General features: G+C 47.1%; 1 protein-coding gene across 2 annotated transcripts in view; it reads left to right on the top strand.

Moving 5' to 3' along the window:
* Positions 1 to 5,062: 5,062 nt before the first annotated feature.
* GINM1 (glycosylated integral membrane protein 1) overlaps positions 5,063 to 16,728 on the top strand; it is a 76,852-nt gene continuing 65,186 nt past the window's right edge. For both annotated transcript variants that reach the window (XM_073560226.1, XM_073560225.1), the window contains exon 1: positions 5,063 to 5,119. In XM_073560226.1, coding sequence (XP_073416327.1) covers positions 5,105 to 5,119 — 15 coding nt within the window. In that variant the 5' untranslated portion in view covers positions 5,063 to 5,104. The remainder of the gene's footprint in view (positions 5,120 to 16,728) is intronic.

Here is a 16,728-nt window from a genome sequence, read left to right as displayed (position 1 = left end):
TCTGTAGAGTATTGGTCTGGCCCTGAAGACACCTTCTTATCAACACTCCTCCCAAACAATGTTGCTTGTTTAGGGGGAGGTTTAAACAAGTGTCTAGACATTGTTTTCTCAAATCGCGTGTGCACAAAAAGCGCTGTTTTGCGCGCATCCAAGCGCACGCCAGTGACCCCATAGACTAATGCTATTTTTTTGCGCATACCGTGCACACGTGCACGCGCGATTTTTTTTAATGATGTAGGCGGAACAAAAAAATGCAACATGTAGCGTACGGTGCGTCTGGGCGCACACCTGGAAAATGCGCAGCGCACGTAAACGCTGATGAGCACGTGCAATCGCAAGACCCTGCGCCCGCCATGTTTGAGATAGGGGAACATTGCGCATGCGCACGATGCGCTGTGCGATAAAACGTTAGTGTGAAACCAGCCTGAGTCGGTGGTTTGGCTTACCGACTCCACAGCTCTGTATTCAACTATGGGATAAAAATTTTTTTATAATTTGTCCATACGCTTTTCAGCTGTTGGTGGTGTCATTGGTCTGTTAAAACTATTTGTTAAGAAATCTTGTTTTGATATGGGTACAATCGTCCACTTTAATCAATTTTGTTCTTTATTTTGACATCAGATTTTAAGATATGGGTTCTATCAAAGTTTATGGGGCTGCTCAAATCTGTGTATTTTTGAAGACCAAGTGGTCTTGTACCAAATGAGAGACTTTTAGGCTAAGTGCACACGTACCGGAACTCTCGCGGAAATTACCGCGAGAATTCCGGAATTCCATTCCGCGGGAAAATCGCATTTTAAATTCCCGCGATTTTCCCGTGGAAAAACTAGCATTTTGCAAGCGTATTTAGCTTGCAAAATGCTAGCGTTTTCCAAGCGATCTGTAGCATCGCTTGGAGAACTGATTGACAGGTTGGTCACACTCGTCAAACATAGTGTTTGACGAGTGTGACCAACTTTTTACTACTGAGGCCGCCTATGCAGCATCAGTAGTAAAAGATAGAATGTAAAAAAAAATAAAAAATGGTGTTATTCTTACCTTCCGACGTCCCGCGCATCCGTTCCCAGTAATCCTTTGCAAAAAATGCCTGCGATGACGTCCGTTCTCGCGGGATCGCGATGTTTCGCGGTAATTCGCGATGACTGCGAGACTTCGCGATCCCGCGAGAACGGACGCCATCGCGGGCATTTTCGCAAAGGCTTACTGGGACCGGGAGCGTGGAGAGAGGCGGGAAGGCTGCGCGGGACGCCGGAAGATAAGAATAACAATATTTTTTATTTTAAATTCTATTTTTTACAGGGATACGGTACCCAAAGCCCGGAGGACAGTCTCCTCTCCTCCGGACCGTGGGTGCCATCCGCAATTATTCTGCTTACTTTCCGCATGGTGTGCACAGCCACATGCGGGAAGTAAGCGGAACAATGCATTCCTATGGGTGCGGGATCGCCGTGATTCCGCAAATTAATGAGCATGCTGCGTTTTTTACCACGAAGCGATTCCACCGCGGTAAAAACCGCAGCATTAGCACAGCATTGCGGAATCCCATAGGAATGCATGGGATGCTTATTTTTCGCGTTTGGTTAAAACCGCCGCGGAAACGCGAAAAAAACGCCACGTGTGAACTCAGCCTTATGCTTTTTATCCAATTCACGAAGCAAACAAGTCTTTGGGTCTGTAAAAAAAAAAAAAAATAATAATTGAGCAGCACTCGTATGCCATCCATATATACTGTCTGTTTCTCACTGTTTCATAGAAGCTTGAGAAGCCTCCCATTTTTTCTGCATATGAGAAAAGCTGATGGTGTAAACTGACACTAACATCCAATAAAAATCGGATAAAAAACTGGTGAAAATTAGCCTGTGACATTTGAATGAGGCCGAAATCTAATCTGTACAGGCACCTTGGAAGAAAGGCTGTTTTTGGGAGATTGAAGGCATTCTTTTTAATCTCCTTTAATCCCATTTTTAGTTTTGGTTAGTTGTTTGCACATCTTGCCGAATATTATTAATCAATTATCATGCAAGTGACAAAATGGATCACAACGTCACCAGGGAGAGGGAGATTTCTTCAGTTTGTCTGATTTTTTTTTTTTTTTTTTTTTTTTCTCTTTTCATAGGTATATTTTTGAGTAAAATGTAAATTGCTCTTTTATTCTATAAACTACTGACAACATGTCTTTGAATTTGCAAGCACTACATTTTGTATGTTCAGAAAATGAGGAATGGCCAAAATATAAAAAAAAAAATGCAGTGCTTGAAGTCCTCAAATAATGCAAAGAAAACAAGTTCATAATCATTTAGAAACAACAATAATGTTTTAACTCAGAAAAAGTTCAGAAATCAATATTTTGTGGAATAACCATGATTTTTAATAACAGCTTTCATGCGTTTTGGCATGCTTTCCACCAGTCTTTCACAATGCTTCTGGCTCAAAAATGTAAGCAGTTCTTTTGTTTGATGGCTTGTGACTATCCATCATCCTCTTGATTACATTCCAGAGATTTTCATTGGGGTTCTGGTCTGGAGATTGGGCTGGCCATGACAGGGATTTGATGTGGTGGTCCTTCATCCCCACATTGACCTAGCTGTATGGCATGGCGCATTGTCCTGCTGGAAAAAAACAGTCCTCAGAGTTGGGGAACATTGCCTGAGAAGAACTAATCAACTTTTTCCAGAATAATCTTGTATGTGGCTCGATTCATAAGTCCTTCACAAAGATTAACCTGCCCAATTCCAGCCTTGCTGAAGCATCCCCAGGTCATCACCGATCCTCCACCAAATTTCACAGTGTGTGCAAGACACTGTGGCTTGTATGCCTCTCCAGGTCTCCGTCTAACTATTAGAAGACCAGGTGTTGGGCAAAGCTGAATATTGCTTCTCATTGATGAAAGGCTTTTTTTCTAGCTTTACGTGACTTGAGCCCTGCCTCTAGGAGCCTGTTACGAACTGTTCTTGCCGTGCACTTCACCCCAGCTGCCATTTGCCATTCCTTTTGTAGGTCACTTGATGTCATCCTGCGGTTGCTGAGTGACATTTGAATAAGATGACGGTCATCCCAGTCAGGGGAGAGTCATTTTCACCCTTTGTCGGTCTGTAGCTTTGTTGTCCCCAATGTCTGTTGCTTGACCTTGTTGTAAAGGACTGCCGTCATAGATATTTTAAGGATGGAGGCAACATGACGCTCACTGTATCCCTCTGCTAGTAAAGCCAGAATTGAGCCCTTCTTTTCCTCACTCAAGACTTTTCAACTCCTTTGGCATGATTAAAACTTATTTCTTCGTTCCTAATACTTTTGGGATATTACTAGCACTTGTTTTGCCATCCAGCTTGTCCTATTGCAAGAGTATAGTTAATACCTCAGCAGGGTTTTTTATACTTTTATACTTTCCTTTGTTAAATAAGATTTGGTTCAGGTTATCACCTAATCAGAAGCACATTAAGTAGAATGAGGTGCACTCTGGTTGGAATTCAAATGACACTGGAACGGAATGGCTGTAGAGAATCTGATTTCTATAAAACTGTGCAGTGGTCTCTTAATTTTTGCCAGAGCTGTATATGCAAATGCAACATAGTGACACTGTTGAGTTATTCAATGTTATCTCCAAAAGTATATTGTCGTATCAAAAGGGGCGAGCAAGCATAATCTGAAAATTTCATCTATGTATTGTACAAATCCTGGAAAACCTCTTTACCCCTTCCCGATTTGGGTGATTTTCCGTTTTTACGATTTCGTTATTTTTCCTCCTCCTTTTTTTTATTTTTTCAGTGATCTAACCGTTTGATGGTTTGTTTTTGCAGGAGATGTACTTTTGAATGACACTACCCATTTAATCATGATGTGATGGAAAAGGGGACAAAAATTCCAAGTGCAGCACAATTTGTCAATTGTTTTTACAGTGTACTTTATATAGTATAAATGACCTGGAAATATGACTTTCCAGGACGACCTTTCTGACAGCACAGCAGGTAGTCCTTCTCATCCGCTGTAGCCAAGGGAAAACACATGAGGTTAAATAGCCCCTCCTACCCTCACCCACCAGTGTTTTTTCCTGTCCCTAGGAGGACAGAAACAAGAGGTGCAGGGGGATGCCGGGCGCTTACCATTCAGGTTGGGTTCAAGAAGATCGAGAGGGCTAGTCCTGTCCTTCCTCCTGTCAAGAGGCCTGCGGCTGATGTCTCTCCGGGAAGAAGGTCCCTCAGCCTGACCAGTTGAACAGGACAAGGCTCATTTTTTTTTTTTTTTTTTTTTTTTTCCAGCCGCTTCCCTATCTGCTCCTTTTTGAGCAACTCTGGCTTGTGTTTTTTTTTTTTTTTGTTAACTCGTTACACCACTTACTGATCGGGTTAATTTAATTTTACTTTTTGATAGATTAAACTTTTACAAACATGGAGATACCACATTATTTTTTTTATTATTAATTTTTAAAGTGGGAAAAGATTTGCACTCTTTTCATATTATTTTAAGACTTTTTATTTTACTTTTTATTGTATTTGTTGGTCCTTTTAAAGGACCTGAACCTTGGATCATAAGATCACTTGTGCTGTGTACAGCAATATAGGCTGGTGTTCATAGGAGACTGTGAGTTTTGCTATATTCAACAAAACTGTAGTACGATGACGAGAGGCACGGTGGACTTCAGCAGACCCCTATCAGTACCCAGCAATTGCGTAACGGAGGTACTGATGGGCAGGTAGAACATGTCACACCCCCCCCCCCGCCTGAGTGCTGTAAATGCCGCTGTCAGATTTACAATGGCACTTAACAGGTTAACAGCCATGAGCAGATCTTCGCTCCACATGCAGCTGTTAGAGGTAGATGGTGGCTGAGTATCTCAGCCACCATCACCTGCTGGCAAATATAGGGGCTGAGTTTCAAATCCCTCATCAAAGTCAAGGTCCTAGCATATGACACACTGAATGTCATGTCAGTAAGGAGTTAACATATATATGTAAATACCCAAATTTGACCAGTTCCTCATCTGTGAGAGAAATGCGCTCGTTCTAAAATCTGTGTGTAAACTCGCCTTAATATTGTGATTTTTATTTTATTTTTTTTTTTTTAGAAGACTGTAACTGTGAATGTGACAACTTTACATGGACAAAAGATGGTGACACAACAGGTAAGTCCACTTATTTAGTCATATTTGGTAAATCTGAATGTGAATAAGATCTTACAAGTTTAGCCACACCTCCTTGAGGGTGTAGTAATTTTTTTTTTTTGTCCTACCCAACTTCCGAGAGTGTTTTTTTTTTTTTTTCTTGTCACTTTGCATAGCGGTATAAAAGCTTTTAGTTACATGAGCAGTATATTTTCTTTTTTGTGGCACCATTTATTTTACTGTATAGTGCATGGTATGGGCTGCAACTAAATAGAAATTCTGCCCTTTTTTTTATTGTTTTTCATTTTACCCTACACTCTGGCGTGTACCTTTATTCTATAGGTCAGTTTGATTGTAGGTGTTTAAATTTGTAATTTTTGTTTTACTACTTTTGAAGGTAAAAAACAGACTTTGTATTCCAGAACGTCCCTCCTGACAGCACCTTGGAGGTTGTCCTTCCATATAGGAACAGGAAACACACGAGAGGTTAAAAAGACCCCCCCACACGCACTCACACACCCCAATGTTTTTCCTGTTCCTGTAAGGACGGGCACAACAGAAGACGTGGAACGTCAGAGTGGAACTCCGGTGCTTCCAGGATTAGCTTGTGGGATTGGGGGATCCAACTCTGCCTTCCCCCCTGTCAAGAGGTCCTGGGCCGGCACCCCCGAAGGGGGAATCCTCAGCCGTACGTCCTGTTGAGCAGAGGCTTCGGTACTCGAGGCCGCTTCCCTCCTAGTGGGGGACTCAGCTTCCACCGCTGGCAGAAGTCCGCATGTGTCACTTCCGGGCGCCACAAGCGACGACTTCCGGATGCGTTGCATCCGGATTCCAGGCTAGAATGCAAAGGGGCTGGAGGTCAGAGTAGCTCTTCCTGTGACGTCAGACGTGGCGGACCCAGCATGCTGCCGAAGGAATTGAGCATACCGGGCGGCTCAGGCAAGACAAGGTAGGACATAAGATTACCTTGATCAGGGCAGGCTGTGAAAGCGGGAACCTCTTGATCAGCATAGAGGAATCCGGAAGGACCGATATTCACCCTGAACCACCAATGATTGTAAATGGGCTTAAGGGAATGGTTTGATTACAACAGTAAAGACAGGCATTGGTTAAACTTTCCTGTGCTTTACATTAGCCGGATGCGGGATCAGTTACTATCGCACCAGCACCTAAGAGAACCAGCAAGTCCTCGAGGAAATCCAGGACGTGCGCCATCTGTTCTGTTAAATTACCATAGGCATGGGCTAAACAGCTATGCGAAAGGTGCATCCTTAAGGTCATCAATGGCGAACAGGCTTCCTTCTTATCAGAGATGTGCACGATGGTTAGAGAGGAGGTCCAGGCTTCCATCTCAGGTCTCCTACCAGCCCAGATACCCCAACAGGGGCCCCGTCCCAAAAGACCAAGGTAGAAGATGGAACAGTCCTCGGTTGAAGAGGTCCAGTCAGTAACTTCGGACCTTGAGGTGAAATTACTTCAGAACCCCCGAAAGTGTGGAAGAAGTACCTTTTTTCTTCAGAGGACACAGACGAGATTCTGCGGGCTGTAAGGAACACAGTACAGATTGAGGAATCCCCAAAGCCTCAGTCGGTTCAGGATGAGATGTTCAGGGGCCTGTGGTCACATATACGTCAGGTTTTCCTGGTGAACGACCACATCCGGGCCATGATTCTGGAAGAGTGGGAAGACGAGGAAAAACGGCTGGTCATCCCTTAAGATTTCAGACTCTGTTTACCGTTTGAACCAGAGGATATAAAAACTTGGGATGAAATTCCTAAATTCAATGTTCCAGTGGCTAGGGTATCGAAAAAGACTTCAGTCCCCTTTGACGATTCTTCTAGCCTCAGGAGAGCCCATTGACAGATATGTGGACGGACACCTTAAGAGTGCTTGGGAGGCATCAGCCGCTGTTATGAAGGCTAATATAGCTGCCACATTAATTGCTAGATCCATGTACTTGTGAATTGATTAGCTGGAGGACCAGATAAGAGGGAAAACTTCTAGGGGTGACATACTAGAGTGTCTTCCCTTTTTGAGACTCGCAACCGGGTTCTTAGCAGACGCTTCTGCAGAATCTGCAATTTGCAGCCCACGGATAAAAAGAAAGGGTCTCCTAAGGAAAAATCAAAAAGATGCTATCCCTTTCAAAGGTCCCGCCCTTCCCAGAGACAGGAATTTCGGGGGAAAGGTGAAAACAGGTTGGTGAGAAAACCCTAAAGAGGGTAAAGTAGAGCCCCATCCTCACGCTTCGAAACTGGTTCAAAGAACAGGAGGCAATGACGCCATACCTGTAGGGGGTCGACTCAGGGAATTCTCGGAGTCTTGAGGACTCGTCTCTCAAAATCAGTGGGTCTTGAACGCTATATTTCAGGGATATACCCTAGAGTTTGCCAGACCTCCCCCAGCAAGGTTTGTGGTCACAGATCCCCTTTCCGAAACCTTCGACTCTCCTATATGGGCAGATGTAATGCACCTGTTAAGATTTAAATGTAGTGGTCCTGGTTACCCAGCCAGAAGTGGGCCAGGGTCATTACTCGACCCTATTCACAATAAAGAAACCGTCAGGAGAAAGTCGCACCATAATAAACCTGAAACCCCTAAATCAGTGGGTAAAATACAAGAGGTTCAGAATGGAGTCGCTAATGATCACAATTCTCCTCATAGACCGGAATGCAGTAATGTGCACAATAGACATGAAGAGCACATATTATCACGTCTCGATCCACCCTCTCTCTCAATTTCTACGGTTTGTGCGAAGAACAAGTGCTACCACTTCCAGTTTTGCGCTCTTCCTTTCGGTCTTGCTTCAGCGCCTCGGGTCTTTACAAAGCTGGTCGCCGAGATCTTGGCATACCTGAGGCACTAGGATGTAGTCATTGTACCATACTTAGATGATTTTCTTCTAACATCGGGTTCAAGGTCTGAACTAGAAAAGCAGCTCAGCCTGGTGATTTATACATTAGAAGATCTGGGTTGGATTCTAAACCAGGAAAAGTTAGACTTGCTACCTGGAACCAAGAAAAAGTTTCTAGGAGTCATTCTTGATTCCAGGCAAAGAATCTCGCTGTTCCCAGAACAGAAGAAAAGGACAGTGAGAGACAAAATCCGTCAGCTCCTTCAAAATCGAGTCTCCATAAGAACAGTGATGAAGGTCTTAGGAACATTAACGGCTTGAATATCGTGCGTCAGATGGAGTCCGTTCCACATGTGGGGACTACAGAGAGTGATCCTTTCAGCATGGGACAGACATATTCCTTTGGACCGAGAGATCAGTCTATCTCCAGCGTTAAAGTCATCACTGGAATGGTGGACCTTTTACAGAACCATCAGTCGGGGAGTTCCTTGGATCTTGTCGCCATGCATGCCTATCGTAACAGATGCAAGGAAGGATGGGGAGCTGATCTGAAAGGGAAGGTATTTGCAGGCAGTTTGGTCGCCAGACATCAGGTCCCAGTCCTCAAACTTCAGAGAATTATGTACGGTTTGGGAGACTCTGAAGCAAAAACAGCCATGCTTGCGAGGTCTGCATGTAAAGATTTTGTCAGAAAACATGACAGTAGTATCATTTCTTCATCACCAGGGGGCCCAAGACACCGGGCCCTTCAGGACCTGGTCGCACAGATTTTCACCTGGGCAGAGAAGTCTGGTCAATATCGGTTGTACATCTAGAAGGATCCAGGAACACTGTAGCCGATTACTTGAGCAGACGGAAAATCCGGTCCACCGAGTGGGAATTGAAGATATTCAACTACCTGTGTCGTCAGTGGGGAACCCCTCAGCTGGACCTCTTCGCAACCAGGGAGAACACCAAGGTGCGAAGATTCTACTCCCTCAATCCAGCAGACCACCCGGACAGAATCAATGCCTTGAACCAAGTATGGGAAGGAGGTCTTCTATACGCATTCCCTCCCATTGCTATGATCCCAAGAGTCCTCAGAAAGATTCAGGAGGAAGGTGCATTGGTGATGCTGGTGGTTCCATTGTGACCAAGACGAAGTTGGTTTCTCTTACTAAGAAAAATGGCCTGGGAAGGCCCACTGTGGTTACCAGAGAAGGAAGATCTCTCTCAGGGGCCGGTTCTGCACCCGGATCCAAAAAGTCTACAGTTATCAGCATGGATCCTGAAAGGAAGATCTTAAGAGCTAATGATCTCTCCGATCAGGTGATCTCCATGATCCAGGCCAGCCATAAACCTGTTGTTTTGCGCAATCTACAAAAAGATCTGAAGGAGGTTTTGCTTGGAATGTGGTAGCTCTTCTATAGACTTGTCCCAGTCTGACATCCCTAGAATCCTCGATTTTCTCCAGGCAGGTTTTAAAGGGTTGAGACCAAGCACGCGAAAAGTACAAATGGTGGCCCTAAGTATTTTCTGTGATTTTCCCCTTGGCATCTCACTCGTGGGTAGCACGATTTTCTAAAGCCATCCATAGATTAAGGCTCACAATAAGGAAATCAGTCAATGCTTTGTGCAAGGCCCCGTATGAGCCAGCGGAGAGTGTAAACATTGCAAAACTTACGCTCAAAAAAGTCTTTTTTAGTGGCCATCACCTCAGCTAAGACTGGGAGAAATTTCGGCTCTTTCAGGGCAGAACCCCAATATTCAGATCTTCAATGACCATATAGTTCTATAGCTTAACCCCGTCTTTCTGCTTAAAGTAGTTTTTCCTCAAAATTTAAATCCGGAAATAATACTTCCCTCATTTTGCCAGCATTCAAAAAATGCAAAAGAAAATTTTTTCCACACGTTGGATGTTACACAGACAGTCATTCATTACTTGGAGGTCACTCGGGAATGGAGTCAGGACACTAATCTATTTGTCCAATATGGGGGCAAAAATAAAGGGAAGAAGGCATCCAAACATTATTTGGCTAGATGGATAACAACCACCATCTCCCTAGCATACGAGGCCGAAAGATTACCTATACCCGAGGGTCTCAGGGCCCATTCCACCAGAGAGAGCGACATCGTGGGCTGAAAGGGCAGGAGGTTTCGGTAGAACAAATTTGTAGAGCCAGCTACATGGTCTACTCTAAGGCTATGTGCACACGTTGCGGGTTCTGCTGCAGATTTGCAGAGTTTTTGGCCCTGCAGATCCGCAGCAAATTCTGCTGCGTTGTACAGTACCTTTTAAAATCAATGGAAAAAAAAACGCTGTGCACATGCTGCGGATTTTTCTGCGGTTTTAAAACCGCAGCATGTCACTTCGTTGTGCGGATTCCACAGTGGTTTGACACCTGCTCCATGATCAGGAGTAAAACTGCAGGCTAATCCGCAGGTAAAACGCAGGTCTTTTGACCTGCGGATTTACCTGAGAATTTTGCCAAATCCGCGCTGAAAAATCCGCAGCACAATCCGCAACGTGTGCACTTACCCTAAACACTTTCTGTAAACACTACCAGCTGGATACGTTGGCAGGCAGCCAGATGGTTTTCTCCTTCGCCTCATTGGGGGACACAGGTACTGTGGGTGTATGCTACCGCCATCTGGAGGCTGACACTAGGCAAACAACACAAGGTTAGCTCCTCCCCCGCCGTATACACCCTCGCCCTGAATGCAGGAGGAAACCAGTTTTTTTGCTTAGTGTCTATGGAGGCACACGTCTGGTCTTTTTCTCCAGACTTTTTTTCCATGAAGATTAGACAGGGGCAACGGATCCTATTGAAAGGGTCCGATTTCCCCAAACCATCAACGGGCGAGCACGTGTCGAGTATCGTCTCCACGTATCCTTTACCACACCGTGGGACGAATCTGGGCAGTTTCCCCAGAATTTTTTATTTTAGTTTGTTTTTTTCTTTCCTTTATTTTTTCTAAGAAGATTAGACAGGGGCATCGGATCCTATGGAAAGGGTACGATTTCCCCAAACCATCAACGGGCGAACACATGCGAGTATCCCTCCACGTATCCTCTCCCGCGATGTGGGACATGATGCAGGACATAGCCCTGACCACCCCTAGGTATGGAAACCATGTGGCTGTACAGACGCACAAGACGGTCCGAGCGGCCCCCACTGCTCCACCAACGCTAGACGGAGGTACTGCAAGGCGGCGGACGGTCCTTTTCCTCGGCCTCGGAAGCTGGATAAATTGAGGGTGCCTGCACCGTCCGGGATCCCCCCACCACCCCCGCCTCCCCGATGGTTTGCATACCTGTTGGCGATGAAGGTACAGGGCGTGGGTGGGCTTGGGTCTGGCTAGGCCGTGCGTGGGGCTCCTGGGCAGCAGGGGAGATGCGGCGCTGCAGGCAAGACTAGGCTCTCCTTCCCCATTCCTCTCCTCCTATGACGCTGGGTAGCAGGAGCATCGCCACCACCTCTACCTCCGCCGCCGCAGAGCGCAGTTGCGCCGCCGCCGCCCCGTGGGCGGGTGTTAAAAATCTTGCCCGCGGCTTCGGCCGGAGCTAGGCAGGGGCGGAAGTTCCGCCCCTGGCTACGCAGCGTCACTTCCGGGGCCTGCCCCCTGGAACCTGGGCGGGCGCCGGATAAATTGAGGCCCCGGCTTCAGACCGGGGTTGGCCGCGACCGGGAAAGTGGTTGGCCTGTCCCACGGAGAGGCACAGAAACGCAGGAGCGGTGAGTGCAACCAAGTCTGCGGGAGCTCTATACACTGTGTTCCAAATTATTATGAAAATTGGATTTAAGTGTCATAAAGATGTAATTTTTTGTTTTTCAAATAAAAACATAGATGGTATTGTGTATCAGGGCTCTTTGGATCACTGAAATCAATCTCAAACGCCTGTGATAATTAGTTTACCAGGTGAGCCCAATTAAAGGAAAACTACTTAAGAATGATGTTCCACATTATTAAGCAAGGCACAGGTTTCAAGGAATTTAGGAAAGAAAAAGGCTTTCTCTGCTGCTGAAAAGCATCAAATAGTGCAATGCCTTGGTCAAGAGATGAAAACATTAGATATTTCCCAAAAATGTAAACGTGATCATCGTACTGTTAAGAGATTTGTGGTTGATTCTGAGCACAGACATGTTTGTGCTGATAAAGGCAGAATGAGGAAGGTTTCTGCCAGGCAAGTTCATCGGATTAAGAGAGCTGCTGCTAAAAAGCCATTACAAACCAGCAAACAGATATTTAAAGCTGCTAGTGCCTCTGGAGTCCCTCGAACCTCAAGGTGTAGGATCCTTCAAAGGCTTGCTGTGGTGCATAAACCTACTATTCAGCCACCCCTAAACAGTGTTCACAAGCAGAAATGGTTGCAGTGGGCCCAGACATACATGAAGACTAATTTTCATGCAGTCTTGTTTACTGATGAGTGTCGAGCAACCCTGGATGGTCCAGATGGATGGAGTAGTGGATGGTTGGTGGATGGCCACCATGTCCCAACAAGGCTGCGACATCAGCAAGGAGGTGGAAGAGTCATGTTTTGGGCCGGAATCATGGGGAAACAGCTGGTAGGGCTCTTTACGGTTCCTGAAGGTGTGAAAATGACCTCTGCAAAGTATATAGAGTTTCTGACTGACAGCTGTCTTCCATGGTATAAGAAGCAGAAATGTGCCTTCAGGAGCAAAATCATTTTCATGCATGACAATGCACCATCTCATGCTGCAAAGAATACCTCTGAGTCATTGGCTGCTATAGGCATAAAAGGAGATAAACTCATGGTGTGGCCACCATCTTCCCCTGAACTCGACCCTATAGAGAACCTTTGGAGTATCATCAAGCAAAAGATCTATGAGGGTGGGAGGCAGTTCACATCAAAACAGCAGCTCTGGGAGGCTATTCTGACTCCATGTAAAGAAATACAAGCAGAAACTCTCCAAAGTTCAATGGATGCAAGAATTGTGAAGGTGATATCAAAGCAGGGTTCCTATGTTAACATATAACTTGGCCTGTTAGGCTGTTTTGGAGTTAAATAGCTTTTTTGTTCAGTGAATGTGACCTCCTAATGCTGCAAATTCCACAAATGAGCATTTTCAGTTCTTTAGAACATATCAAATGTTTAGAAATTCTACTGTGCCTAATAATTTGGAACAGTGCAATTTGAGTTTTTATTCATTTTGGAGATTATACTGTTATCATTGGGAGGTTTCTTCAATAAAATTCGATGTATAATCTAACAGGTGATGACTTTTATTAGACTGACTGTCATTTGTACCGACTATTTAGGAAAATCATAGAAAAATATCATTTGCATAATAATTTGGAACATAGGCGCTTTGCTGCTTTTTCCCTTTTCATATATATATATGGGAAAAAGCAGCAAAGCGCCTGGCAGAGGCAATATGGCCGGGAAAGGAAAGATGCACTCTTTCGTCTACACTGCATGCATCTCCTGTAAGGCTGTGTTTCCGCGTGCGCAGAGCAACAAATTGTGCGAGGCCTGCGATTCCGAACGTGCCCAGGAGCCCCCCCCCCCCCGGCAGCTGAGTCCAGGGAACAAAATCCTCCGGAATGGGCCCTATCATTACCCCAATCTATGGCATCGCTTACAAGGGCGAGTGAGTCTCTTCGCGTCCCGAATGGAGGCAAGGATAGTGCCTCGCTTATCTGGGAGGGGTCCTCCACCTCACAAGAGCCTTCGGCTTGCAGGGGCCGCTCTCATGCCAGGCAGGTGCGAAGGAAGCGGACCCACACGAGGTCTCCCGGTCTATCTGGTTCTTCGTAATCTGGCAGTCCAGCATCTCGCTCTCCCTCATCAATGGTCGGGAGTAGGCAGAGTTCGCATGGTGACTCAGACAGGCCACTGGACCTTGATTCCCCAGGGAGTCGAGAGACAGTGGACAGCCTCATTGAAGCTGTCAATCAGACCCTGGGGGTAGAAGATGAGGTTACTTTGGCTTCGAGCCATAAAGTGGCCTTTAAGCGGGCCAGGCGACCCCACAGAATGTTTGGATGTTTGGTACTCACCCGGAATTTGACGATATAGTGCAGCGGCACAGAGAACGCCCAGATAGGCGTTTTTCGGGCCAAAAGACCATAGAGGCAAGATATCCATTTGCCCCGGAACTCTGTAAAAGATGGGCGGAATCACCAGTGGTGGATCTGCCAGTGCCAAGCCTGGCCTCGAAGTCTCTGTTGTCGGTACCGAGTTGCTCATCCATTAAGGACCCCACTGATAGACTCATAGCCTGGCTCGACCAGTTTTTGAGGCATCAGGGTCAGCGCTTGCTCCCTCGTTTGCGGCAACGTGGGTAGCCAAGGCCATGATGTCATGGTCAGAATCATTGAATAGGGCCATGCAGGATAGAGACCTGCCTGTGGAGGTGTCAGAGGTCGCAAGTCAGATTGCGATGGCTGGAGACTATTTGATCAATGCTTCCTTAGATGCTGCCAATTGTGCGGCATCTGCAACCGCTAATGCGGTAGCCATTAGGAGAGCCCTTTGGTTAAGAACTTGGCGAGCTGATTCTGTCTCCAAGAAGTCTTTGACTTCCTTGCCCTATCAGGCAGGCCGCCTGTTCGGGGAGAAGTTGGATCAGCTCATCTCTGGCGCGACAGGGGGAAAAAACAGCTTCCTCCCGCAGCAGAAAGTTAAGCAGCCTTTTCGCCAGGTCCCGGCACGGTTTTGGACCTTTCGCAATACCGGGTGGACGACGGCCACCAGTTGGGCCGGCCCAAATCGCTCCAACCAGGATAGGGAGCGACAGGTCTTATAGACCCAATCCATTGGGAAGGATGTGCGCACGCCAGCCCAGGTTGAGAGGAACCAGGCCGCAGAAGTCCTCAGCCAAATGACTCATGACTCGCAGCACGTTGTAGGTGACATCAGCAGGGTAGGCGGCCGCCTGCTTTTCTTTCTCCATGTCTGGGTCGATGTAGCACAAGACTCATGAGTGGCGGAACTGGTGTCTTCGGGGTACAAGATAGTTTATCAGGTACCCCCCAAGACGTTTTTTTCTGTCCTGACTTCCCAGGGTGAAGTCCCAGGCAAAGGCGTTGCTGGGGGCCACCGATTCACTCTAGTACAATGGGGTCATAGTTCCCGTACCAGAGCACGAGAGAGCTCAGGGTTTTTATTCCAATCTGTTCCCAGTCCCCAAAAAGGACGGGACGGTCAGGCCTGTTTTGGACCTGAAGCTCCTGAACAAATTCATCATGGTCAAACATTTCATGATGGAATCTTCCCGTTCAGTTATTTCGGCCATGGTGCAGGGAGAGTACCTAGCCTCTGTCGACATCCAGGACGCCTACCTGCACGTCCCCATTTTTCCACCGCATCAAAGGTTCCTTCGATTCGTCATCGATGGCCGTCACTTCCAGTTTGCAGCGCTGCCCTTCGGGCTAGCCACCGCCCCCAGGGTGTTCACGAAGGTAATGGCAGTCGTGATGGCTGTCTTAAACTCTCAGGGCATAGTCGTCTTGCCCTACTTAGACGACCTTTTGGTGAAGGGCCCCTCATTTCGGGCATGCCAGGAGAATATCGGCATTACGCTGGATACGCTCTCCCGCTTAGGGTGGTTGGTCAACAGGAAAAAGTCATCCCTTGTGCCAGCCCAGAGGATCTCCTTTCTAGGAATGATCTCCGATACCTCCCGAGGGTCGGTGATTCTCCCGCAAGACAAAGGCTTAGCGCTTCAGCAAGGAGTCCAGAAGCTTCGGCAGCCTGTCCCTCACACCATTCGTTTTGGAATGCGGATACTGGGGAAGATGGTGGCAGCAATGGAAGCAATTCCGTTTGCCCAGTTTCATCTTCGCCCACTACAGCACTCCCTCTTGGCAGCTTGGGACAGGAACCCGTTTATGCTCGGGCAGCAGTACCGGCTGTCCCTTCAAGTCAGGCAGTCACTGGAGTGGTGGACGATCAGATCCTCGCTTCAAGGGAAACCCTTTTCCCCAGAGCACTGGCTAGTGGTCACGGCCGATGCCAGCCTCCTGGTCTGGGAGCAGTTTTTCGCCATCACACAGCTGAGGGCCAATGGTCCCAACAGGAGGCATGCCTCCCGATCAACCTGTTGGAAATACGAGCGATCTGGCGGGCCCTGCAGCATTTTCAGCACCTTCTAGTAGGACGACCGATTTGGATTCAGTCAGACAGTGCCACGGCAGTGGCTTATGTAAATCATCAAGGGGGCACGCGCAGCAGGGCAACCATGCACGAGATAGGATTCGTCCTTCAGTGGGCCGAGAAGAACCAGTCGGTATTGTCGGCAGTCCACATCCCAGGAGTAGAAAATTGGGCAGCAGTCTTCCTCAGCCGGCAGGAGGTCGTGGCTGGGGAATGGGCCCTGCACCCCGAGGTCTTTCAGCAGATTTGCCAACGTTGGGGAACTCCGGACGTGGATCTGATAGCATCCAGAATGAACGCCAAGGTACCCGTGTACGTCGCTCGGTCACGGGACCCGCGAGCGTTCGAGGTGGATGCGTTGGTTCTACCATGGAACCAGTTTCGCCTTCCATACTTGTTTCCCCCGCTGCCATTACTTCCGAGGGTCATCAGGAAGATCAAAACAGAAGGTGTTCCAGCGATTCTGCTAGCGCCAGATTGGCTCCGGCGGGCGTGTTACGCAGATCTGGTGCAGCTGCTCACCGACGTCCCATGGCGACTGCCAGAGCTTCCAGAGCTACTGTCCCAGGGCCCGTTCTTCCACCCGAACTCAGTGGCCCTGTGTTTGACGGCATGTCGTGGTTGCTACAATGGTTAGCGCCAGGAAGTCTACCTCAGCAAGAATCTACCATCACA

Source organism: Dendrobates tinctorius, unplaced genomic scaffold (assembly GCF_039654945.1).
Source record: "Dendrobates tinctorius isolate UK_male_01 unplaced genomic scaffold, ASM3965494v1 ptg000293l, whole genome shotgun sequence".
NCBI lineage: Eukaryota > Metazoa > Chordata > Amphibia > Anura > Dendrobatidae > Dendrobates > Dendrobates tinctorius.
This window is presented reverse-complemented; position numbering and strand designations above follow the sequence as displayed.